The following is a 26,903-nucleotide window of genomic DNA, read 5'->3' as shown; positions in this document are numbered from 1 at the left end:
TTTGTCTATGATGGGCGGGGCTTACTCCGTAGTGGGCGTGGTTAACTGCGGGAGGGCGGGGCTTACTAGGCTCTCCGCTTTTAGCTTGAAGCAAAAAAAACACAAAAAACCGCATCACCGCCTCTCCCCCGTGTTGTGGCGATGGGCGGGCGCCACCGTATGCGTCCGCCGCGCGGAAAGAGTTCCCCACGCGGCAACCCCCGGGGGGGTGCCGAGGTAAAAGGAGAGCGTGCGTAGCCGGCACCGCTACACCTGCACATGCAGGTGAGCCGAAACGGCAGTCAATTGTCAAGCGGTGAGGTTGATTCTGTTTGTATCTGCGACTACTCTGCGTGCTTTGTGTTTCATCGGGGGGAGAAAATAACATTAGCGTTGTCAGCGACCGCAAAGGTGCTCGCGCTAATTTAGGTGGTACGATTAATATCGTTATTAATTTTTGTTCAATTGTGGCTCGGCGTTAATTGTTGGTTGCGGATGTAGACCGCGCGGGCAGAGGTGGGGGTGGTGGTGATGCGGCGCCCCTCCCCCCTCTCGGCGCGGAGGGATACGCCTGCGTGACGTCACGAGGCATGGCGGACCGGAGCAGCCGCGTCAACTCGGAGAATTTAAAGTCGCTTCGCTGTCGCCTCGGTCCAATTTAAATGTCGATTTATCAAAAGTCCGTCTCGTTACCGCCCTTCGTTTCATTTATATACTTTGGTGTCCATCTCGTTCGGCGCGGCGTCACGGCAAGAACCGGGAACATTAACAACCTCGCCGAGAGCCGGTGAGTGAAACGTGTTGAGTGCAGATTGGCTTAATTTTAATTATAAAAGAACTCTGTTGGTTATCGCTGGATAACTTTGACGTACCATTCAAAGTTAACGTGCCCCGTTAAATGTACTGCTACAGCCCGTTTGACAAATCGTTTCCTGGATGACTGCCCTCCACCAAACCACCGCGTGCCGATCAGGGGGGGGTGTCGTTTTGCCATTCAGTACCGGTACTTTATCGACCCTGGCCAGTGGGTTCAGTGATTGTGAGGCCGTGTGCAGAACCGGCTCATTCATCTCTCGCCACTGACGTTAGCCGTGGCCCCAGGAGTAAGATAACTCTTGGGGGGGGGTGGGTTGCCGCCTTCATGCAGCGCGCTAACCACTTGACCCACCGCTCCTAGAAGTGTGGTGCTGTGGGGAATTCAACAGTGCGTGGTGGGGGGTCCGGGGATTCTTCCCGTGGATGTTCCTGCGTTCTGCTCGCCGTGGGAATGTGGAATTTCCAGCACGGGGAGATGAGCGGCTAGCTAGTTTCGAGAGGAAACACGTGGTGGGGTTTGGCTTTCGTGAGATTTGGGGAGAAGTTGAACTCCGCTGTCAACGTCACCCACACCACACATTGGGTTTAGATTTGGCTTTTTTTACTCGTACGTGCACTTTATAAGAGTAAAACATTCGTATACACATTTTAATGAGACAGACGTGTGTGATATTAGACGGTGAAATCACAATTATGAATGTACTTTTTATTAATCACATTCCAAAGTCAAAATAATTTCGTCCCCAAATGAACATGGGGGGCAATCACTGTGTGTGTGTATCTCTCAGTTGACAGTCCCGAGCCAGCTGGTGGGAATTCTGCATACCCATGGTGGGTGCGAGTCAAAACATAGGAATACCATCTTCATTTGAAGCTTTCGTGACTGCAGGAATCCATACTCTTTGGTTCTTTCGGCAAAGTCACGTAGTGACGTGGTGACTTTACCGAAAGACCCACTTCTGCCTTCGCAAAGTGTGGTACTAGTCCTGTAGACTTGTACAGGAAATGTTCACTAACCAGCTTGATGTCGTGCACATTTCTTCAATGGATGACGGCTTCAGGAGACCTTCATTCCAGCAGTGGATTGATCATGGCTGATGGAAATCATTTAATCTTCATATAACGCCTTTCACAATACAGTCGGAAGTGTAATTTAGTATCGTACAAAAGTCTCTGTTATTTCGCTCAATGTTTATTTCAGCAAAATAGGTACATTTGTATTTGAATATATTTCGTGGAATAATATGTCCTACTTCACAGTGGCTTTTTGGGCTTGCTAGGCTCTGTGTGCCATGCTGACTTGGCTCCGTGTGCCAGGCTGACTTCGATACCCGTGACTGGAGAGTTTGCCCCAGCAGTGTTATATTGATGCCTCACCTCTACCAGGTGTGATGGTGCCCAGCTGTGGTTCCATCTAGTGGCGTAGCTATCACGTGTGCAGGTGTTGAATCTGCAATGGGGCCCAGACCCCGGGTTATGAAGAGGAGGTGGGAAATTTAGCCACGTTGCAGGAAGCCACGTTGCATTCCATAACAACGACGCAACGCCACTGGTTCATTCATTCCTCTCGCCACTCGGGTTTTCAGATTCAAGTCGTGGCTGTGACGGAGTGATTGCGTGCAAACGCATACCAGGAAGCGATTCTGGGAGCGTCTGCAGGCACGGAAGTTTCTATGAAAGTTGTAAGACCCAGTGGCTTTTTGTGTGACACCTTAACCACACGTTCAGGTGAATGGTATGCAGGCGGTGCTGTTGAGTGTCGCGCATTGCGCGTGTGTGCGACGTGCGCAATTATGCCCCCTCACACGACAAAGGACCGGAGTCTTGCACACATTCACACACGAATGCACCGCACGTACCTCATCTGCCCACACAATGTCTGTACGTGTGTTGGCGCTCCCAAGAAGTTCAACGCCTTTTTGACGGAAACGTTACGCGAGGGGAATTGTGCGAGTACGTGGTGTACGTATGTTGAACTTCTTTCACACCGTACGTAGCCAATCGTGCCAATCAGGGGTGCGGGGTGAAGGACAACAAACTACACACAAAAAGCAGTTCTAAAGAAATTAGTTTTTAATCTAGATTTGAAAGTGCATAGCTCCGGTAGCTTCCTAAGGACCCAAAAAGCACTCGCTTACCATTTATAACGTGTTCTTTGTGCCATCGCACTGCACTATGGACCCTGCGAACTGAGTTTTATTCCTGGCCACGGCCAACATCAGTGGTGAGGTATATCCTAACCGGTCCTGGACACCCCCACCCCTCCTTCACAAACCCACTCCGACCGGTGTGGTGAAGTTTCGTAATACGAACCCTCACGACCAACACGGCATGGAGAGGCCTTCATCCCACAGTTGATTGGCATATGGCTGTAAATGAATTATATTTAATTATTTCTCGAACTTAATTCTAAACATTTGTTATCGTACACTCTTAAGAGTCCAGTTCATCACCCATGCTAACAAACTATGGTTTATGGCTCTATTACTCATCACACATTTACATTCCCCGTGCTCGACAACTGTGTGTGACGCATTTCTATCTCTGCTACGTGGTCGTTGAAAGTTAAAGGGTTGCGCAACAAAGTGCACAGGACTAGATTTAGGCTGTCAGCTGTTTACACTAAACAGTTTGGAGAGGAATTAAGTAATCTTTTATTGGTTTTGTTCCCCCTGCACAAGGACTGTCTGGCTTTGGCTTTATTGCTGTGCTCAGAGTTGTGGATTGGCCTAGCTGTTGAGCCTTGATTGCTGGTTTAAGCGTGGTTTGAAACTGCTTCAACAGACAAAGTTATAGGCTGACCCAGGTGGAGCGAACCGGCCTACCTGCACTCCACTCTTAGTGAGTCCACGCGGGGTCCTTGAAACTGTATAGACCAGTGATTCTTAACCTGGGGTGCACGCACTCCCGGGAGGTGCGAGACATGGCCAGATGTTTTTAGAAGGTAAATAATCGAAACGAATATTAAGCACGGGCACATAAGTACAACTACTTTGTTTGATGAAACCTATGTATTTATGAACGTTATCATTTAAAAAAAATTACGATTTAGAACCAAAGGGGTGCAATCCTGCGGTAAAGGTTAAGAACCATTGGTGTAGATCTTCGGTGACTGGGTGGCTCTGTGTTCAGAGCGTTGAGCTTGGCCCCGCTCAGATCTTGGGTGCGAATCCAGGCAGCCTGCCTCTGGTTAAATCTAGATTGAAAACCCGTTTCTTCAGGACTGCCTTTTTAAATCCTTTATATTAAGTTCGCGTACTTGCTTGCTTGCTTGCTTAGGACCGTGCAAATCTTTCGGTCGTTTTTTAACCCACTTCCCGTGATCCAATCGAGCTGACATTTTCCACACAGACTCGTTGTGCCAGACAATTATTGTTCGTGAAAAAAATTCCCAAAAATTTACACTTTTTAGGCAAAAAAAAAATATTTTACATATATTCAAATAGAACGCATTCATGGGTTTGGCTGAACGTCAGAGTGTAAGAGCCCAGAGCGTAACCCCTCCACAGGCCGTGGCGGAGTAGCGCAGTTGGTAGCGCCCTCGCTTCCCATGCCAAAGGTCGCGGGATCGATCCCCGCGTCCTCCACAGGCGAATATATTTTTAAATCCTTTATATTAAGTTCACTTGCTTGCTTAGGACCGTGCAAATCTTTCGCTCGTTTTTTAACCCACTTCCCGTGATCCAATCGAGCTGACATTTTCCACACAGACTCGTTGTGTGTGACAATTAATTTTCGTGAAAAAAAATTCCAAAAATTTTACACTGTTTAGGGAAAACAAATGAAAATTTTAATTACCAATTGCTTAATACTGGCAGACAATCATCTGACCCATAGATTGCAGCCATCTCAAGCCAGAGGACGAGAGGACTCTAGCCGCCACGCATATAAAGGATTTAGAGTGAAAAACTTTGTTTTTACGGGTTTACTTGTTTGCACCTCCGATTGGCACAGTTGGCTACGTACGGTGCAAAAGAAGTTCTACATGCCGACAAAACCGGTTCTCAATGCAGGTTAATTTATGGTCTCGGCTGGTAACTAATGACTGCACGTAAAGAAAATAGCCCATCACTTTTAACTTTGTTCTGCACTTAATTTGAGAAAGTTATAGCTTGGAGAATTACAAATGTTAATTTGACTGTCACGCAATAAACATTACTCTCAAATCAGTAGCATTGCACTGCTGTGCGAGAGATCAGTCGGAATGATTTAATATTTCCCTTTAAACTACAATCGCGGACATCGAGATAAGAATTCATATTGAATGGTAAGAAAAGTAAGTGGACTTGGGCAGGACGCATTGCTAGATGATGATGGGCCAGTGGTTTGAGAGTAGTGGCAGAGTGGCAGCCAGAGGAGGAAAATGCCCAAGAGGGACACCACCTTAGAGAAGAGATGGAGCAATGAGATAAACTCGTGTGGGAGCTTTATGCATCACAGTACCATGGTGAGTGATGAGCCATGGGGAAGTCTTCATCCTAAAAAAAAAAAATTCCAGGTGAGTCCCACTGAGCTATATAGCTCGTTTTTTAGAAGCGACCTGGTCACAAATGATAGCTCAATGAGGTGGCTTATCACGTGGAAATGTATAGCAGCCAAATAATCTAAACGCGTGTGATTCTAAATGTGGAGGGACAAACAGGAGTACCCGGGAAAAAATACACGCGACTATGGGGAGAGAGACGCTGCAAACTACAAATATACAGGCGTCAGGGTCGGGATCGAACCCATGACCTGTATACTAGGCGAGGTAGTTAACATCTCGCCACCGTGGATGTACTTGTTCGTTACACATTATTGTCAGTGTATAATTATGATTAATTGTGTAATGCTATAATTACATGCTGTTTTTCACTCATTAGCGCAAGTTAAACTTTAATCGTTATTTTCTGTGTCATGTATTTACAGCTCTGAAGGACATCCCATTTTGACGAAGCCTAAAATGTCGTGGATACGAGAGGATGCCCCCAATTTCTTTCAGAAATTCTGTGCCAATATCTTGAAGGTAAATGGTTATGTTTACATTTCATATTGCATTTAACACTCATTAACTACAAACTATGTTTATTTTACCAAGTAAGGCCCACTGAGCTATGCATCTCTTTTTCAGAAACGACTTGACCACAAATGATGATAGCTCAACGTAGTGGCTCAGCTTTTGAAAATTTACAGGAGCCAAATAGTTCTAAATAGCAGCCTACTAATCATGTAACAAGGATACATTATTGTATAAACTAGAAAATAGTAATGTTGTGATAGAGTAACAAATTATAGCTTAGAAAATATATCTAAATTCTGGTTGATATCTGTGATATCCACAGAAGCTGCCGATATCACAGACTACCTATTGAGATCCTTTCAAGTGATCTCAATTTCACACGGATAAGGGCAGCACTTTCCCCTCTGTCCTGCCGCTGAAAGTAGTAACGCACGCTTTAAACAATGAATAAAGGATGTGGCTCAGTTGCTCAAATGTCAGACCACTGACCTGGCACCGCTGAGAACCTGGGTTCGAATCCAGGTAGTGTAGTGAGTTGATGGTCTGAGGCCGATCACCGCTTGACTGCACAACATTTAATTTGGCTCTTCACTTTATTGGATGAATCTCCAGCTCGTAATGATTCAATTAAAGATATCTCAAAGGTGGCTCTGTGACATACTCTTCCATGGGCCAATTTATAACGTGTTGGGTTTGTGCCCCCCTACGAGATGTCCCAACAAATTATTCGTCTAATATCGTGGGATAACATTGGGGGGGAAAAGGCAAAACAATATTTAAAACAAACCGACGGGCGAAGCCGTTGGATAGGCATGACCCTGACGACAATGATACAATGCTGTCCCCCGGTGTTTTGTGGCAGGCAGGGCCGATGCCCAAGCACATTGCCTTCATCATGGACGGGAACCGGCGGTTTGCGAGGAAGCAGCATGTGGAGAGGCAGGAGGGACACACGCAGGGCTTCGACAAGCTGGCACAGGTACAAACGTTTTGAATGGGGAGCGCGACAGCGGTACGTGTGGCCTACACCTTATTCAATGATCTCACGTGGTCTCAAACGTGCACTGTGAAGTAGATGACACTCTTGCTCTGAAAATGCAACGGATCTTTAACGCCAACTGTTTTCTTTGGACTGTGACTGGCACACGTGGCCCACTTTATTTTGAAAACATCAAAAGTTCGTTAACTTCCTGCGAAGATGACAGCGAGTAGCCTTCATGGTTAATGCACACCACGATATTAACCAGGGTGGCCGCTGGATTCAAACATCCAACCTCTGCAACAAACAGGCCAATGTACGTATGTTGAACTTCTTTGCCACCGTATGTATCCAGCTGTGCTAATCGGAGCTGCCGGGGAAGGACAACAAACTCAACACAAAAAGGAGTTCTAAAGAAATGTTTTTAATCTTGTTTTAAAAGTGCATAGCTCCAGTGGCTTCCTAATATCGAAAGGGAAGAGCGTTCCAGACGGCCGCAGAAGCTCGTTTGAAATCGCCCGTCTTTGTTCGACGGCCGGCCTAAAGCTGCCGCTGCTGCGATTTTACGTCGACGAGTTTACGTCAACGGTTTACGCTCCTTGACAAGAACTGCCCTGCCGCTCGGCTGCATCCCCCCGCGCTGCGCCAACAGACGCTGCGCTGGTGCCTGGATATGGACGTGCGCGAGGTCACCGTCTACGCATTCTCCATCGAAAACTTCAAGCGTTCGCAGGAGGAGGTGGACGGACTCATGGAGCTCGCCCGCCAGAAGTTTGCGCGGCTCCTGCAGGAGAAGTGAGGGCTTACCCTTGCCCCCCCCCCCCCCCGCGTTGTTTAGGATAGAACAATTTTATTCTTCGCTGAAATTTTTGGGTTAGACCACATTATGGACTGGCCAAATGTGTGCCCCTTAACGCCCTCCACCAACCACCACGATGTAAGCGATTAATTTGTCACGTGTACGAGCGTTTTAACGCGTAAAATTATTCTTGTTTCAGCTCACCACTTGGTTGAAGAACAATTCTCAGTTTGCAAAAATGTGGCTGTGAGAATCACTCTTCGGCTTACTGGTGAGCTGAAATGGCAATAATTGGACGGATTTAACACTTGTACCCGGCGTTGTATGTGAATGTGAACGCGTGTGTGCATGGGGAGTGGTAGTGTAGCGATTAGCGCGCTCTGCCATGAACCTGGCAACCCGAGTTCGATGCCTGCTCATGGCCAACACCAATGACAGTTATCTGAACTGGTCCTGGGCCGCCTCTAGGTCGACTGAGCCTTTAAATAAGTAGCTAGCGTGGTGTGTAAACCTCGCCACCGGGGAGACAAAGGCGGTCAGGCGTGGTGCTGGCCACCCACTTCCTCCTGTGCCATTCCGGCTTTCATAGGTGCTCGCTTACAGCACTTGCCCCAACTTTCTGTTAAGGCTATACAGGGTATTTTTGTCTTGTGTGTGCGTGTGCCCGCCTGTGGTTGCGCCCGCAAAGGGAGAAGCTGAACAGGTACGGCGTGCGTATCCGCGTACCGGGCGACCTCACGTTGCTGCCGCAGGACATTCAGGAGCTCATCGCCAAAGCCGTGACGTCCACCAGCCATAACGACAAGTATTATTTTTACCTCCTTTTTTTTCGTTGTCGTTGTGACTCATATCCCGTTTTGCACACTGCTGACATTGTAACGAGACGAAGCATCCACTCCGATCTCTTGCAGAGCAGTGCAGCCTGCCCTGTTAGACGATTGCCCTCGGAAGCGTATGCCGCTGAGTTACCTCTGAGATCCCTTCATGTGTGAACTGTGGTCCGCACACAGTGGAGGGCAGTGCTTCTATATGATGAAAGAGGTAGATTCAACAGCATTTGAAAGTGATATGTTTACCGAATTAAATTCGGACCATGATTTAAATTCTCAAGTGCAGAACCATTTAAAAATGTGATCGTTTATTTTTTCAATTGGAAACCACACTATCGACTCATTGCACTTGAGAACGTGGTTCAATCGGTTAGCTGCCTGGGTTTGAACCGAGAATCTTTGCGATGCCAGCTCAACGCTTCTGACCTCTGAGTCAGCCGGCCAGCCACCTCACAACAGGTAATAAGAATGATTTAATGTCCCTTATTTACCCAATGATAATCTTAAAAGGTCCTGCCCTAATTCCCTCCGCTCTTTGATTTAACAATGCCCACTGCCGCAGCAATCATTCCAGTAATGCTACACATAGTAGTATGATAATGTTCGTAATTATATGAACAATGGTTGGTGTTGCAGTGGTTAGCATGCTGCGTGCGCTATGAACCCCAGGAACCCGCACTGACCAGTATGGTGATGTATGGTCAGAAATCCCCGTGACTGATGTGGCATGAAGAGACCTTCATCCAACAGTGGCCAGAAATATGTTTTTGCAGAAGAGATATTTTACTGGCCCATAGGAGTGAGGTGACCAAATATTTACCAGTATGATTTTCTCTTGGACCCAAAGGTGGATTATGTGGTAATATTTTCACATGTGTGTGTTATCACATTTAAACAAATTGGTACCGTTAATGAATAATCTATTTTAAAAATAATTCATTTACAGCCCATTATTAATCAAAATAGGGTGACGCGTCCATGCCGTGCCAAAGTAATATCTGGAAACAATTCCCGGAACCGAAATCAAGCACACGGTCACGAAGAACTTGCTCAGGTGTTGAGGATGTTGCTGACCCGACCCGGTTCGTTGGGGTTCGGGGGCGAATGTCTCGCGCGAGGGCGCCGATGGTTGGTGGGTAGCCCGTTGACCTACCCCGCGTTGGTGCGCTGTTGCCCAGGTGCTTCCTGAACGTGTGCTTTGCGTACACGTCGCGCCACGAGATCACCAACGCCGTGCGCGAGATGGCCTGGGGTGTGGAGCAGGGCCTGCTGCAACCCAGGTGAGGCCCACAGTCTCATCCGCATGTATATGTACGTACGTAGACCTTCTTTCGCACCGTACGTAGCCAACCGTGCTAATCGGAGATTTGCCAGTAGTGCCGGGAAGCTCATGACGCCTTTACCACCACCAGTTTCAGCCACAGCTCAAGCCATTGGGCTTGTTTCTGCACTGGTGTAAGTAGCAAACCAATTAGCGCGGTTGGCTACGTATGGTGCAAAAGAAGCTTAACATACATTGGTACGAACCGAATGGTGCTTCAGAAGTGCAGTGGTAAACAATGGAACATGGGAAGGGAAACTCCACCCTGCACACCTGCAATGACCCACGGCTTCATTTCACACGATACGTGGACTTCTTTGTACATGGCCCATAACTCATTTTTAAAAGAACCGCGGCTTGATTTCACATTGCCCGCGGCATCGTTTGAAACGAGAAACAAAACAAATAAGACGATAGAATCGAGACCAAAAATAATCTCGAGTTGAATGGAAAATCAACCCCCAATAAGTGACAATTTCTGAAATTGCTGAGCGGTAGATTTTGACATGTGTAATTAGTAATGCCATGCCACTCCAGTCGTGACAGTAAGACTTCCTACACCAATATGCAAAAGGTACCTTTTACCATCTAATTGCAGATTTACTACAGTTATAAATACGTCTAAACTATGTTTTTGTTATTCTGGGTTCTTTCGGTAAAGTCACGTAGAAGGGAAACAATAAACTAATAAAAATATAAAACAATAAAAATTATCACGACGTTTCGACTGCAACAATCATCATCAGGTGTGAAATCCACAGCAAGAAATTTTTAAAAAAGTGGCGTTTTTTTCTTGATGTGGATTTCACACCTGATGAGGATTGCTTGTGTTGCAGTCAAAACGTCATGAGAATTTAATTTTATTTTATTATTTTATTGTTTCTCTTCTACGTGACTTTACCGAAAGAACCAAGAATATGAATCCCTGCAGTCACGAAAGCTTTAAATCAAAATGTTTTTGTTATTTAACCAGGCATCAGGGTCAGGATTGAACCCACGACCTCCTGTATACCAGGCGAGGTAGTTAACATCTCGCCACCATGGCATTAGGTGAACGTTCCGGCTTTCACAGGTGCTGGTCACTAACAACACTTGACCCAACAGTCTGTTAAGGCTACATGGGTGTGGTGGGGGGACTTTTGTCTCTATTGTACACAGCGACGTGACGGAGAGCCTGCTGGACCGGTGCTTGTACACCAGCCACTCGCCCGACCCCGATGTGCTCATCCGTACCTCCGGGGAGGTGCGCCTCAGCGACTTTCTCCTCTGGCAGGTCCGTCCGTACACCGGTGCCGCCCCTTCTTAAGCCAGCGCATTAACTAAAAACTAAACAGATTTTTATTTACCAGGTAAGGTCCACTGAACTATGTAGCTCTTTTTCAGATGTGACCTGGCTATCACAAATGATTTAGCTCAACGAAGTGGCTTATCGAGTGGACATTTATACCGGCCAAATACTTTTAATTGTGTGACGTTGCTTCTAAATGTGGATGGAAAAACCGGAGTACCTGGAGAAAAATCCACGCGACCACGGGGAGAGAGACATGCAAACTCCAGATATTCAGGCGTCAGGGTCGGGATCGAAGCCACAACCACCTGCATACCAGACGAGGGAGTTAACATCTCGCCACCAAATGTCCGTGTCATCGCCAATGCAGAGGGCTAAAGCTGAGCCCACGCTGGCCCACACAATGTGTGAACTCGCATGTCTCCCCATACCCCTTCTCGACTTTGGCACCTCCAATCCAAGCCGGCGCAGGACCCTCATCGCTGGCGGTTTTTCACTTGCTTTTTTTTGCCGTTGCGAGCCACAATCAAACCTCGATACGCTGGCCTCAAGCCTCGTGGCTTCGGCAGGGCCAGTGGACGGTGTAGTTTCAAGTGGCGGTAGTACACTGACGACACGCTGTGTCGCAGCGTCGTCTGCACACGTCCTCGGCTCGTTGATTGTGCGCGACGTCAGCGTCACGGCTCGGCTTCTGCTGCGGAAGAACAACTCGGGGAGCCGCCCGAGCCACAACCTCGTCGGCGTGGCATGACCGCGATGCAGCTCGATTGTAACGTGGGGGTCGGGGGGGGGGAAGCCGTCGGTCAACTTTTTCGCTCGTGCTTTGCTAAGCGGGAGGAGTACCGGTGGTAATGAATTAGCTCTCAGTCGGTTGAATGTCATCCTGTCTTGTGGCTCTGCAGACGGCGTACTCCTGCCTCGTGTTCCAGTCGGTGCTTTGGCCGGAGTTCACGTTTTGGAATCTCTATCAGGCCATCCTGCGCTACCAAGTCAACTACCACGCCATCCAGGTGCGGGGCAACCAGAGGCACTGTTGTATATGGGCCCAGCGGTAACGTCCGTCGGTGGCGTGGTTTGGTTTTGAACGACGGTCGTATCGGCCCGGCAGAGTTGTGAAACTGGCGGCCCGTGGGCCAGATGTGGCCTGCGCATGCAGGTTGAGTGGCCCCGCCAAGCTGAGAGATGTGGTGTGAGAGAGACGTGCAAACGATAGACTACAACTTTAGGCAAGACACAGATTCAAGAGCCACAATGCAATGTGAATAACGTCACTTCGGCAGAATCGTTTTTGTGTTTGGTTTGTTATTACCCCCGCACCTCCGTTTAGCACTGTTGGCTACATATGGTGCGAAAGAAGTTCAACATACATAGATTAGTGAGATAAAAGCGAGATAATATGTACCAGTTTCCCTCACGTTATGCGGTAGATGCTTTCCAAAAAAAGGGCGCACAGAGGGAAACTGCGCGGGACGGCTGCCTGCTAAGTAAACAGGGCGACGCCGCATCGTACGGCGAGTTTTGGGTAGAAAGTTCACCGCACCTACGCGAAATTGCACAAACCGAACCCACATTAGACCAAGGGAAACCGTGTAGATGATAAAGCTGGTGATACGGTACAGACGAATGAGATGATAGATATCCACAAATGCCTTTTACGTCTCATACAGGAGGGGGCAGTGTTGACAAGCAGTGCATTCTGACTGCTTTGCTATTTTTATGGACTGGGTTTAAATCTGGATTTCATCCCCCTGCGATCTTACCTGGTCCCCAGTGACTACACAACAGCGGCCGTTATGTAGCTTTTCGGTGCGATTTTGGGTTGTGTCGCGTGTGGTATGGCACGGCGTCCGATGTTTCTCTCCGTGCCGTGAGTTTCTTACCTAAAGAGGCTCACGGCGCTTTCATCTCGCCAGCGATGAGCCAAGACCAAATATTGAATTTGGTTAGTACTGCCCGAGGTGGCGTAATAGTCGTGGTTGCAATTTCCTTGCGTGCCCTATCGCAATGAAATTCTGTGGTAACCATTTGAAATGAAGTCGGTTCTCCAGGAAGTTTCTGTGTACAGTATTAGCCGTGAAAATACATCGGTACTCCTAAAGTTTTCCTTCCTTCGGTGGTACCTCCGATTAGCACGGTTGGCTACGCACGGTGCAAAAGAAGTTCACTATTATACGTACACACCACTTTCTGCTCTGGCCCACTGAGCAGAGGTCGCAATCGGGTACCCGATACCCGTACCCTACCCGATACCCGGCTGGGTACGGGTACCCGTATGCGACCCTGGTGCGGCCGGGTACGGGTAGCCGCACGTGACTCACCCCAACCAATGAGTGAGAAGGCCGTGAGTCACTGGTGAGTCACCGTTTGTCACTCATTTCCCAACGTCTTGTCTCTTCTCACAATTCAAGTTCCTAGAATCAACCCACCCGCGCCTGCAACAAGGCTTCATCCCAGAGGTCACAATCGGGTACCCGATATCCGTACCCTACCCGATACCCGGCCGGGTATCGGGTAGGGTACGGGTACCCGTTTGCGACCCTGGTGCGGCCGGGTACGGGTAAGGAATCAAAACCAGTTTGCGACCTCTGCCACTGAGTAATCGGGAAAGAAGCTCTCGACACGCGGAGACCGCCAGAGTCTCAGCCGGACCTTTTCTTTCCTTTTGGTCGCCTGCAGGAAGTGCGCGCGAGCCACCGCGATGACGTGGAGCGGCAGGAGCGCGAGCTGGACCTCAGCGTCGCGCTGCAGAGGCTGCGGCACGGCGAGGGGGTGGCCGGCGACGACCCCACGGCGGCGGCGGCGACGGCCGAGGAGGAGGAGGCGGCCAGGCAGGTGGCCTGCGAGCGGCGCGAGAGGACCCAAAGATTTCTGCAGGCGCTGGAGCGCAAGCGCACGGCCTACTTCGAGGAGCTGAGCGCCGAGCCCGCGAGATGACGCTGAGCGTTTTGCGGAGTGGCGCCGCCACCGTCGCCGCCGGTGCGAGCAACGTGTCCAGACTGCTTCGATCCAAACGGGGCTGCTACTGCTGCTGCTGCTGTCCACTGGCGAGAGTGTTGTCAACAACATGGGCCTTGGTGCAAGAAATGAAATGGGGGGGAGGGTGGGTGGGGCCCTGTCCAATTCTCACCGTGACCCCCCAAACCCACCTCTTCATAGTCGAGGAACCTGGGACCCTCCAGCCCTTGGGCCACCCTCTGTGCAGTTGCACTGCCTGCACACTCGATATCACTACACTACTGACATTCGCCGACCAATAGACCATACTTGTCAACCCCTTATGAGTGCCTACCTTTATAACAGCCCAATTCAGATCTTATTGGTCACCCCCGTGCCCTTAGAAATCTCGACGTTCATCCTACAAAGTCCCATCGCAAGGGAGAAACACAAACAGACGCATTTTATTTTTTGTTGCCCGTATTGAAACAGCTGTACGCCGTATGGACCTGAAAACTCTATTTCCCTGTACAAGAATACGGGTAAACCGTATGGGTTAACAACTATGAATAGATTCCTATTGGAACCGTGGACTCGTACAGAGACCCCTAGACTCCCATAGAGATGAATATAGTCAAAAAACCTGTCGACTACTCTTAGAACAGTAGATGCACGTAGGACCGATACAAGCTAAGGGACCCATAGACTCGCTCACACAGGACTCGTAGACCCACATAGGACCCATAGACTCATATTGGAACCATCGACTCGAGTAGGACCAATGCTCGGAGGCCCCAAAGACTCGCATCGGTTTCGTAGCCTTGCCAGCGTGGGCCCCGATGCGAGGAAAGAAAGGGGACCCTCTGTCCAATTTCCCTCCCTCTCTCCGTAGCACGGCACTCCGGGGCCCCTCGAAACCGTGGGCCTCGGTGCAGTAGCACCACCTGCACGATCGATGGCCACGCCACCCGCCGCTGGCCGCTTTGTGGATGCAGAAAGTTGACTCTCCATTTAGCCCACGGTTGGCTACGTACGGTGCGACAGAAGTTCAACGCACAAGGCGGGGCGGCGCGTGTTGCGTCGCTGGACACGTGGCAGAAAAACGTAATCGGCAAAACTTTAAAATCCAATGTTCGATCACAGCGATTGAAATGCTGGGCGACATCTCTGTGTAAATCGATGTAATTAATATTATTATTGTAATGTTCAAATGTATTTGGGGGGTGCAGGAAAAAATATATATACGTCGTGAGCTGTTGTGCACTTTGATTATCGCGAAAACTGACGAATTTCAAGGAGCTTAAGTGTTTTGCGAAAAGTCGGTTAAAATCCATCGTGGTCATTTGCCGACTCGGCAGTCAAATTGAATGCGTCCCGACCCGTCAATCATTGCGGGATCTGCAGATTGTGATTCCATGCGTAAAACCTCGGATCGTACACAGTTGCTGTAGAGTCTGTGAGTATTTCAACGTGCCAATGTTGATCTCTACTACATGTATATACACGATTTGTTCCACAGAGTTCGGCAGTGAGAATTGTCATTGCATATCTGAAGCAGACATTACGCCTGCTTCCCATGCCTGTCCCTCCTCATAAATCATCAAAGGATGTTGATCCGTCCAATTGTCGACAAGGGGACTGTCTCCGTTAGAGGGTCCTTGTGTAATATAAACATCTTGCGGTTCTAGATTTGAAGCTTTCGTGACTGCAAGGATTCATGCTCTTAGTTCTTTCGGTAAAGTCACGTAGGTAAAAAATTAAATTAAAATTAATAAAAATAAAATAAAAATCACATCGTTTCACTTCATGCAGCAAATCTGGCTGTGACGGTCCCACCTGATGACGGAGACTTGTGTTGCCTCCGAAACGTCGTGATTTTTTTATTGTTTTATTTTTATTAATTTTCTTTTTTACCTACCTGACTTTACCGAAAGAACTAAGAGTATCTTGCGGTTCACCAGCATTGGTTTAAGCGAGCATGACTGATGAGACACTGTCGAAACCAGTCTCCTTGCCTACGAACATCAACATTTGTTCAAGCCTGTCTTTTTACAGGTAGGAACAACAGTTCCACACTGCCCACCAGGGATTATTTGTCTGTCGTGCATAGCCACGCCCTCGATTTGTATTTCATAAGAGCGCTTCGGGCGGGCTCGGCACCACGTGACGCGCCGCCCCACGCAGCTTGCGCCGCGTGACACGGATCGCACGAATGCGCTGTCCAACCAAGTTCCTACCTGCCCACTCCGAAGGAACGTGTTTCCTGATGACACGCCGAGTGTCGAAATCGGACGGGGGTTTGCTCGTGTTGAGCCTATGCTGATTTAAGTAATGTAATGCACTCCCAGAAGACCGTGTAGCTGATGGGGATGTGTACGGAAAAATATCTAATTTTAATGTGGAGGGATGTATGGGAAGGAGGCGTTATGATCTATGAAACGACGAGCTGATTGTTGCGTTACATTGGTTTGGTGACACCGCAATTGGCAGTGATGCACAAATAACACGCAACTTGTTTGTCCACAGCACTGCTTCCAAATAAGAAAAGTGTCTAACCAGGTGACGTTTTGGACAATGGCCCTCCACAGCACACACGTGATCTGTCACTTTGATAGAGGTCCCCTCTAGCGGAGTTCGTCGTCGTTCGGCGGGGAGGTCAACATCCCTCGCCTCTTGGTGTGTCGTGAGACGTCGCCGATTCTACATTTCCTTTCTCTCAAGGCGGCGTTGCGAACATTTTGGGTGTCATCTTCTTGGTTCTTTCGGTAAAGTCACGTAGAATGGCAATATTAAAATAATAAAATAATTCTCACGACGTTTCGGCCACAACGCAAGCAGCCGTCCTCAGGTGGAGAGCAGGTCTGTCGAGTAGACTGAGTCTGAATGACACACTCCAGGCTTGGAGCGCCAAACCTCCTACGCATTTCACAAGTAGTACTAATCGCATATCTGCATTTCCCATAAATATGCTAAATTCCTCTTGATATGCAAATTATTTTGTCAAGGCGCCCTTCCCCCCTCCATCCCAGCTTAAATAGTCGCTCCAAGCCTGGAGTGTGTCATTCAGACTGTCTACTCGACAGACCTGTTCTCCATCTGAGGACGGCTGCTTGCGTTGTGGCCGAAACGTCGTGAGAATTATTTTATTGTGTTATTTTAATTATTTTATTATTTCCCTTCTACGTGACTTTACCGAAAGAACCAAGAAGATGAATCCCTGCAGTCACGAAAGCTTTAAATCGAAATTTTGGGTGTCGTTTTTGCGTTCAGAATTCAAGTGCCGTCTTCTCTGTGGAATTTTTGTCCTACGCTGCTCGCCCCCCCCCCCTCCCTCCCCGCCCACCATCTGCTCGCGTTTAGGCTCTGGCTCTTTGCGCGGCGATTAACGGAGGTTCGATCTCGCTTCACCCACAATCCATTTCACGAGTGAAAAGGCAGCTTCTCAAATAAAGACGCTGTTTAAATTGAGGTCTCCTTGTGTCTCTGCGTTGGCATTGTTCAGTGAAAGGTAAACCCACCAAGAGTTTATATTCTTGGTTCTTTCGGTAAAGTCACGTAGAAGGGAAATAATAAAATAATAAAAATATTAAACTACACATTCTCATGACGTTTCGACTGCAACACAAGCAATCATCATCAGGTGGTGTTGACGTTAGGAAAAACCGCCACTTTTTTCAAATTTTCTTTCTGTGGATTTCACACCTGATGATGATTGCTTGTGTTGCAGTCGAAACGTCGTGAAAATTTGTATTGTTTTATATTTTTATTATTTCCCTTCTACGTGACTTTACCGAAAGAACCAAGAATATGAATCCCTGCAGTCACGAAAGCTTTAAATAAAAATGTCCCCAACAGTTACGAACATCTTCTTGGTTCTTTCGGTAAAGTCACGTAGAAGGGCAGTAATAAAATAATAAAAATAAAACATAAAATAATTCTCACGACGTTTCGGCCACAACGCAAGCAGCCGTCCTCAGGTGAAAAAAAAACGTCGTGAGAATTATTTTATTATGTTTTATTTTTATTATTTTATTACTTCCCTTCTACGTGACTTTACCGAAAGAATCAAGGAGATGAATCCCTCCAGTCACGAAAGCTTTAAATCGAAAGTTACGAACATCTAAAATGGGCCAAATCCCCAAGCGACAAACGTCACTAGTATCGAAGTTGTAATAGGTAGGCGTTAACGCCTCTCTCGAATTGAGTAGAGACGACAATGGGAGATGTTTCCAAAGTGGAGGCAGTGCAAGGGAAGAAACAGGCAGGAAGCTCGTACGACCTGGATTGAGCGCGGTGATGTGAGCGAGCGAGTGTGATTGTAAGTGGGTGAGTGATATCGTTGCTGTGACCCACAGTATGATGCGATCGAGCACGGCATGATGATTGAACAGTATGGATGAGGGTGGAGGAATCAATGAGTGACGGTCAAGTAAACTAAGCATGGTAGTAGCAATGGCACAGTGATTAGGAGGTGACGATGCTGTACTACCGCGTATTTAGTTTTTGAACTTCTGTGAATTGAAGAGGAACTTGATGCTAAACCTGAATTTGAGGATGTGACCGATGGAATTGAATCAGCTTAGATGGCATGGCATTGTCCCCCGCTTCTGTTATTGCACACATGTTGTGTTTTTGGGCAGGGAAACGGGAACCTACAAAAAGCCAATTTTCACTCGTCTGTGGAACTTACTTCACTTGTACGTAGCCAATGGTGCCGATCGGAGGTGCTGGGATTTGAATCTGTACTTTGCGGGAGCCACAAGTGACTACGTCCGTCCTGTCGAGATGTTTGCATGCGGCCTCACGCTCGTACTGTCGGGGGCAACTTTTCTCACTTTTCTCCACTCAGGTATGGATGACAATTCACTTGAATCGCTTATATGGCCTCTTGTTGCAGCAGCCCTTTTTCCCACTTCAGCAATTGTTTCTTGCTGTGGTTGTCCCACCTGATGACGGACGCTTGTGTTGCTCCCGAAACGTCGTGATTGAATTTATTTTCATTTATACCCACGTGACTTTACCGAAAGAACCAAAGAGTATATGGATCCCCGCAGTCACGAAAACTTCAAATCTAGATTGAGTTGACTTCTAAACCTTTCAGAGTTTGCGGGACGCTGCGGAGGTGCCATGTTCAGCCACACTGGATTTGCAATGCAGAGGTCGCTAAATTAGTGTCACCGAAGCGAATAAACGTTGCAAGTTTTTTTTTTTTAAATCCACATCCCCAACCGCCTCTAGTCCACCCAGCAGCGGTGTAAACGGGTGGCACTGCAGTGAGTTGACGGGCAGGGTCGCGTGCATCTGAAGGGGTTAAAATTGTGGGTACTGCCACCTCTTCCAAGACGTCTGGTCAGTGTGAAAGAGTAGGCCAAACATGCTCGAGGGGTACTCTCTCAATAGGCCCCTTCCACCGGCAATGGCATAAATAGGCAATTGCGGGGCTGCGCTTAGCTTTTTTTTTACTTTCCTAATTCAATACAGCTTGGCCTCAATATGATCTTGGTGGGCCCGTGTGAGTCTATGTATCTGTGTGAATCTGTGGGTCTCAGTGTGAGTCTATGGGTCGCCGTGTGATTATCTGGCTCTCTGTGCGAGTCCGTGGGTCTCTATGTGAACTTGTGTATACATTTATAAGCCTTTGGGTCACCGTGTGAGTCTGTGGGTCTCTAGAGCAGATGGTGGGACGGGGTTTTGGTGGGGGGTGGGTAACCGATGTGATGTGTTACTCTACAGCAGTGGTTCTTAACCTGGGGTGCACGCATGCCCTTTCGGGGGACGGGGGGGGGGGTAGCGAGACATGGTCAGATTTTTTTAGTCGGTAAATAATCGAAACGCGAATTAAGCACGGGGCGCGTAAGTCCAACTTACTTTGTTTCATCAAACCCTATCTATTAACATTCTACAGCAAAAACATGTTTAACGATCGGGTACCGATGGTGTGCCAAGGCTGCATGCAGGAAAGGTGAAGAACCACTCCGAGACGGCAATGAACTATTGTAGCATTGGATTGTGTTGCCCAGAATTGGCTGTGATTTTTTTTCTCGTGCTTTCAGTGAGGCGTGTTTTAACTTGTATTTTGCCTTTCGGTGGGGGGGGGGGGGGGCGGGGTTGTAGTAAATACAATTGCGATGTATAATTCAGTATATCATATTTTAATCGTTGGAGGGGGGGGGGAAGCTATTCGAATAACTTAACGAGCGTGTAACAATATGATCAATGGAAATAGCGCGTGGCTTTGTCGAGAGAATGGATATACCGGGGTGGATGGGCACTGCCCTACCCTACCCTGCATTCGGATAAGAAATTAGATTTTTGGCAGGGCACTCGTAAATGTTCAGGGGTGGGAAGTGACACGCTGCACCGGATCTATTTTCTTTCAGAATGAGAATATTTATTTATACTGCAGGAGTAATCCGATGAGCTATAAAGCGCTTTGTCGCAGATGTCCAGTTAGGGGAACAGGGTAAGAACGTGACAACAGCCGTTACAAAGACATATAAGTCGTGCAAAGTACAACAAAGGTAAACAAATCACCCAAATACATCCTGACTGACCCACGATGCCGAGCGAAGACCGAAGATCGGAGACACGTAGCACCGAGGATTGATTCCAGAGAACAGCCCCTATCGGGGCTCGGGACTCGCCCCCTTCCAGATCCTTCCCGAAGACTCTGGCTCCTACATCACGTGTCCCTCTCGACTCCTTTTGGGCCCCCTTGCCACCTCGTCCGGTCACGTGCCCTCTCGGGGTCACCCAGACTGTCACGTGCTCACTCGACCTCTCTCTCGCTGTCACCAGGACTATGTCCCCTGGGGGCTGCTTCCATGGCATGCCCACTCTGGTGCCCGAGAGAGGCCCAAGACCCACGGTTCTGGCGCTAACCGCCATAGTGAACCCATTTATACTGGTAGGAACCTCTTGGTTACACCAGCCCACAGGGGATTATTGTGTCCGTCCGTCCGTCGTGCAGGGAGGGGCTGGGTGGGGAGGGAGCGGCTGGGTGGGGAGGGGAGGGTGGGCTGGGTGGGGAGGGTGGGGCTGGGTGGGGAGGGGCTGGGTGGGGGGTGGGAGGGGTGGGGCTGAGTGGGGAGGGGCTGGGTGGGGAGAGTGGGGAGGGGCTGGGTGGGGAGGGGCTGGTCACCCCGTGGTGCCCTTATAAAACTCAACGTTTAACCTACTCACGCCGGCTTGTGCCCGCCCTCACAGTCGGGCATATTTGCGGAATACACCACGCCGCCGTTGACCCTGGCCATTGACCGAGCAACCCAACGTTCCTACCAGCTCCCTCCGCAGGAATGTGTTGTCATGACATATGTACAGGTGTGTAGGAATATAGTAGATACATACACTAGAGCCAGTAGTAAATACTACTGCCTATTGTATGTAGGGTGTGGAGCCATATATGCCTACAAAATAAATTTCTTTTTTTGGGGGAGGGGGGTCGACAATTGTTGGATCAACTTTTCACCCCCACATTTAGCTGCAGAGGAGGGGGGGGTCCACTTTCCATAACTTTTTTTTAAATTCGGGCCTTCTGCAAGGCTCTTATTATTTAATTGACGGGCAAACTGAACGTCGGCCTTTTATAACAGAAGCATAAATGTGTCCCCCCCCCCCCTCCTCCTCCTCTCTCCTGTCCCGCACAGGCTCCTGCGAAGCCACTAACGTCACCGCAGCGGCGGGCACGCGCGCCGTCCTGCGGTGCCGCATCACGCCGTGGCCCCGCAACGGGAAGATCGAGGTGGCCAAGTGGTTCCACTCGGGGAGCCACGGCGCCCAGCTGGTGCTCAACTCCGTGTGGGGTTTGACCAGTGAGGACGGCCGCTCGGCCCTCCGAGGTCAGCTGGACGAGGGTGACGTCTCGCTGCACGTGGAGCGGCTGAGGCTGCGGGACGCGGGTCACTATCGGTGCCAGACAATGATTATCGGCGCAGTCGAGGAGACGCGGAGGAGACAGAGGCGCGTCTTCGTTTGCAACGTGATGCTCGCCGTCACGCCGGATGATGGGGAGGCGCTCGGTGGGTCGATGTTGCCGGGGCGGTGATCTCGAGGGGCAGAAAATATTCCCGTCGGCGAAAGTGGGGGTGTTGTTGTTGTTGCTTCCCCTCGGATTAGTGTGGAGCGATGACTGCCAGTGGTCCGACAAAATGATGAAGCGTTGTCGAATGTAAAATAGTAGGTTTGGTTCTTAAGAAAACAGCAAACATCGTGCTAGGGAGCATCTCGGACGCGCGTTGCTGTCTCGTCACGCTGCGTTCATTAAATACATCGTGGAAAGAGGTCTCCCTTTTGAGGCGGTTGAACTCGAGGGGTCGCCATACATCTCTAGGCAGGTGCGCATTAACATAATTCTAGGCAGGTGAACATTAACATCGCTCTAGGCAGGTGTGCGTTAACAGCGTTCTAAGTAGGTGCGCATTAACAACGTTCGGCCGGATCGAGGGGGCTAAACGGGCGCGGCACGGGCTAGAGAAGAGATGGAGTGATGTGGTACAGGAGGACGTGGAGCTGAGTGGACTTGCCGATGACCAGGTACCAGGGGTGTCAAGATCGGCCTCTTTGGATGAGGCTCGTGAAGGACGCTACTGGGCAGTTGGAGGCAGTCGCCCTCCAGCAACAACGGAAGGCGGAGGAGCGACGCTCACAACAACGAGCGGAGCGCCGGGCGGCTAAAACACAGCAAGTTGGCACAGTAGGGGGCACAGCTGATGCATCTGTCAGTCAACCCACGGCAATTGGGTCTGTCGCGTGACCTGCCAGCGGGCGTTCGACACTTCACGTGGCCCTAAAGTGCACTTCGCCTGGCACAAGCGCCGTGGTGACGTCACCACCACTATGTGGCGAATGGCGGTTGTTGTTGTTGTATCAACAACGAGATCACTACGAGCAGAACCAGAATATTTCTTTATACTGATGTGCAGTCGGGGCACGGGTAAGAACGTTACAACAACAGTACAAAATCACGATCGTAGTTTAAAGTACAAGATCGGTCAACTAAACCATCCCCATCTGACCAGGCAAAGCCCACTGAGGCATTAATTTATTTTTCAGAAGCGACCTGGCCACAGACGATGGCTCAACAAAGCGGGCCAACATTTGGACATTTATAGCCGCAAAATAATCTAAATAATCTCAATGCGCGTTTCTAAATGTGGAGGGATAAACCGGAGGACCCTGAGAAAAAAAAATCCACACGACCACGGGGAGAGAGAGAGACACGCAAACTCCACCACATGTTCGTGTCGTCATCGCCAATGCCGAGGACTAAGCCTGAGCCCACGCAACATGTGACCTGGCACGTCTCCCCCAATGCTCACACAGAGACCCACAGACTCACACAGAGACCCACAGACTCACATGGTGACCCACTTACATATTGAGTCATAGACTCACATAGAGACCCACAGACTCACACAGAGACCCACAGACTCACATAGAGACCCACAGAGTCACATGGTGACCCACTTACTCATATATTGAGTCATAGACTCACATAGAGACCCACAGACTCACACAGAGACCCACAGACTCACATGGTGACCCACTTACATATTGAGTCATAGACTCACATAGAGACCCACAGACTCACACAGAGACCCACAGACTCACACAGAGACCCACAGAGTCACATGGTGACCCACTTACTCATATATTGAGTCATAGACTCACATAGAGACCCACAGACTCACACAGAGACCCACAGACTCACACAGAGACCCATAGACTCACACAGAGACCCACAGACTCACACAGAGACCCACAGACTCACACAGAGACCCACAGAGTCACATGGTGACCCACTTACTCACATATTGAGTCATAGACTCACATGGAGACCCACAGACTCACACAGAGACCCACAGACTCACATGGTGACCCACTTACATATGGAGTCATAGACTCACATAGAGACCCACAGACTCACACAGAGACCCACAGACTCACACAGAGACCCACAGACTCACATGGTGACCCACTTACTCACATATTGAGTCATAGACTCACATGGAGACCCACAGATTCACACAGAGATCCACAGACTCACACAGACACGTAGACTTCCAGAGACACATAGACTCACATAGCGACCACAGATTCACACATACACATAAACTCACACGGAGACCCACACACTTACACAGACTCACACCAAGACCCACAGACTCACATAGATACCCACAGGTTCACACAGATTCACACAGAGATCCACAGACTCATACAGACACGTAGACTTCCAGAGACACATAGACTCACATAGCGACCACAGAATTCACACATACACATAAACTCACACGGAGACCCACACACTTACACAGACTCACACCAAGACCCACAGACTCACATAGATACCCACAGGTTCACACAGATTCACACAGAGATCCACAGACTCATACAGACACGTAGACTTCCAGAGACACATAGACTCACATAGCGACCACAGAATTCACACATACACATAAACTCACACGGAGACCCACACACTTACACAGACTCACACCAAGACCCACAGACTCACATAGATACCCACAGGTTCACACAGATTCACACAGAGATCCACAGACTCACACAGACACGTAGACTTCCAGAGACACATAGACTCACATAGCGACCACAGAATTCACACATACACATAAACTCACACGGAGACCCACACACTTACACAGACTCACACCAAGACCCACAGACTCACATAGATACCCACAGGTTCACACAGATTCACACAGAGATCCACAGACTCACACAGACACGTAGACTTCCAGAGACACATAGACTCACATAGCGACCACAGAATTCACACATACACATAAACTCACACGGAGACCCACACACTTACACAGACTCACACCAAGACCCACAGACTCACATAGATACCCACAGGTTCACACAGATTCACACAGAGATCCACAGACTCACACAGACACGTAGACTTCCAGAGACACATAGACTCACATAGCGACCACAGATTCACACATACATATAAACTCACACGGAGACCCACACACTTACACAGACTCACACCAAGACCCACAGACTCACATAGATACCCACAGGTTCACACAGATTCACACAGAGATCCACAGACTCACACAGACACGTAGACTTCCAGAGACACATAGACTCACATAGCGACCACAGAATTCACACATACACATACACTCACACGGAGACCCACACACTTACACAGACTCACACCAAGACCCACAGACTCACATAGATACCCACAGGTTCACACAGATTCACACAGAGACCCATAAACGTACATATTGATGCACAGACCTACGTTGGTACCCATAGACTTACATATAGACCCACACGTTCCGGGAAGGAGAGATTTTAAATTCATGGGACTTGTTTTTTGGTTGGGTGGGGGGGGTGGAGGGAGAGTTAATTTTCGCAAGAGATTTCTGCGGTCGGCGTAAGGAAGCACCGCTCCGTTTGTGGACATCACAGTCGTCTGCTTAACACGTTGCAGGCTTTCGCGACCAATATGATTCATAACGAAGGCTTTTGTGGGTTAGATCGCGTGAGTATAAATGTGTCGTAACCCTCCACCACCCGACACAGCCAGTGAGGTTTGTCACGTCAACAATTAGTCACTGCTTCAGCCCACCGGTGTGTTGGAGAGTAAATCCACAACGCTTTCATTATGAATTGCGGTAATCTGTTCGTGTTTTTTTCTTTTCTTCTCGCAGCGACGGATGCCACGGCTGAGTTCACCACACGCCTCGCTGCGTCTGGCGACGGCGGTAAGCGGAGTGGCCCCGTTATCCCAGACCCGTCGTCGTCATCATGGTCATCACTTCCTCAGCGGGGCGACCACGTGCAGACTGGGGGGGGGAGAACAAAACACTGCGTGAAATGACGTTCATGACCGACAATGTTGGCAAGTGTTAGTGGGGGGGGGGGGGGAGTGACCCGTATCTTGAACGAGAATCTGTATCAGTCTGTGAGTCGCTAAGAGCTGTAAGGGGGCAGATCTATGGCTTTCTGCTTTGAGTCTGTGTGAGTATAACGGTCTCTGTGTGGGTCTGTGGGTCTCTGTGTGAGTCTGTGAGTCACCGTGTGAGCATGTGGGTGTCTGTGTGAGTATGAGTCACCGTGTGAGTCTGTGGGTCTCTGAGTCTGTGCATATCTGTATAAGCCTTCGGGTCTCTGTGTGTCCATGGGTCACCGTGTGAGCCTCTGGGTCTCTGTGTGAGTCTGTGGGTCTGTGTGTGTCCATGGGTCACCGTGTGAGCCTCTGGGTCTCTGTGTGAGTCTGTGGGTCTCTAGAGCAGATGGTGGTCCACTGTTTCGGTCAGAACCTGGAGGTCACGTGTCAAGTGAGCAGCAGTAGCAGCCCCTGCGGGATCTGGCGGAGGGTCGAGGGGATTGGCTCGGCGTGGCGGCGGTGGCATCAACGGCCGTGGCCATGCCGATCGACGGCATCTTCCTGACCTTGAGTTAATTGTCGGTGCTCGTTCCCAGGACAGTCGGGCAGCTGGTGTGTGCTGGTGCTGCTGGTGCCGACCGCCATGTTCGTGGGCTTGACGGTGGCGCTCGTCGTCTGGCGCTGCAGAGTGAATCGGAGGAATGCGGTGAAGGTGAGCCAGGGTACGGCTGCGGTGGGCGCGCGCCGGGCGCGGTGCAGGAGACTGCGGCTCATCGCAAACGTCCGTGCTGTGGCCAAGCTAAAGCTATGATAAGTAAAAATTTACTCGTAAAAACAAAGTTTTTCACTATAAATCCTTTATATGCGTGGCGGCTAGAGTCCTCTCGTCCTCTGGCTTGAGATGGCTGCCACCTATGGGTCAGATGATTGCCTGTCACCATTAAGCAATTGGTAATTAAATATAATTGATTTTTTCCTAAAAAGTGTAAAATTTTGGAAAAAAAATTTCACGAACATTCATTGTCACGCACAACGAGTCTGTGTGGAAAATGTCAGCTCGATTGGATCACGGGAACGGGGTTAAAA

At 49.2% G+C, this 26,903-nt stretch overlaps 1 protein-coding gene across 3 annotated transcripts; it reads left to right on the top strand.

Moving 5' to 3' along the window:
- Nucleotides 1–126: 126 nt before the first annotated feature.
- DHDDS (dehydrodolichyl diphosphate synthase subunit) lies at nucleotides 127–17,413 on the top strand. Of its 3 annotated transcripts, none has more exons than XM_061574612.1 (9): nucleotides 127–264; nucleotides 5,704–5,800; nucleotides 6,657–6,773; nucleotides 7,426–7,568; nucleotides 8,261–8,377; nucleotides 9,581–9,682; nucleotides 10,882–10,996; nucleotides 11,914–12,021; nucleotides 13,688–17,413. In XM_061574612.1, the coding sequence occupies exons 2-9, from the start codon at nucleotides 5,738–5,740 to the stop codon at nucleotides 13,943–13,945; spliced, it is 1,023 nt and encodes a 340-aa protein (XP_061430596.1). In that variant the 5' UTR covers nucleotides 127–264; nucleotides 5,704–5,737; the 3' UTR covers nucleotides 13,946–17,413. The 3 variants fall into 3 exon arrangements, with proteins under 3 accessions (XP_061430596.1, XP_061430594.1, XP_061430595.1); XM_061574610.1 differs by lacking the exon at nucleotides 127–264 and adding an exon at nucleotides 542–766; XM_061574611.1 differs by lacking the exon at nucleotides 127–264 and adding an exon at nucleotides 1,552–1,626.
- The last annotated feature ends 9,490 nt before the right edge of the window (nucleotides 17,414–26,903 follow it).

The sequence above is a fragment of the Lethenteron reissneri genome, chromosome 56, assembly GCF_015708825.2.
Source record: "Lethenteron reissneri isolate LAM-NWPU_2019-01 chromosome 56, ASM1570882v1, whole genome shotgun sequence".
Lineage (NCBI taxonomy): Eukaryota > Metazoa > Chordata > Hyperoartia > Petromyzontiformes > Petromyzontidae > Lethenteron > Lethenteron reissneri.
The sequence above is the reverse complement of the archived record's forward strand: the minus strand, read 5'-3'. Positions and strand labels throughout refer to the sequence as shown.

Bases quoted from the DNA above. Each gene is read 5' to 3' on its own strand.
- DHDDS (XM_061574610.1), top strand. From the start codon at position 642: ATGTCGATTTATCAAAAGTCCGTCTCGTTACCGCCCTTCGTTTCATTT. The intron at 6,774-7,425 runs GTACAAACGTTT...CTGCGCCAACAG, and splicing joins GCTTCGACAAGCTGGCACAG to ACGCTGCGCTGGTGCCTGGA. The intron at 10,997-11,913 runs GTCCGTCCGTAC...GTGGCTCTGCAG, and splicing joins GCGACTTTCTCCTCTGGCAG to ACGGCGTACTCCTGCCTCGT.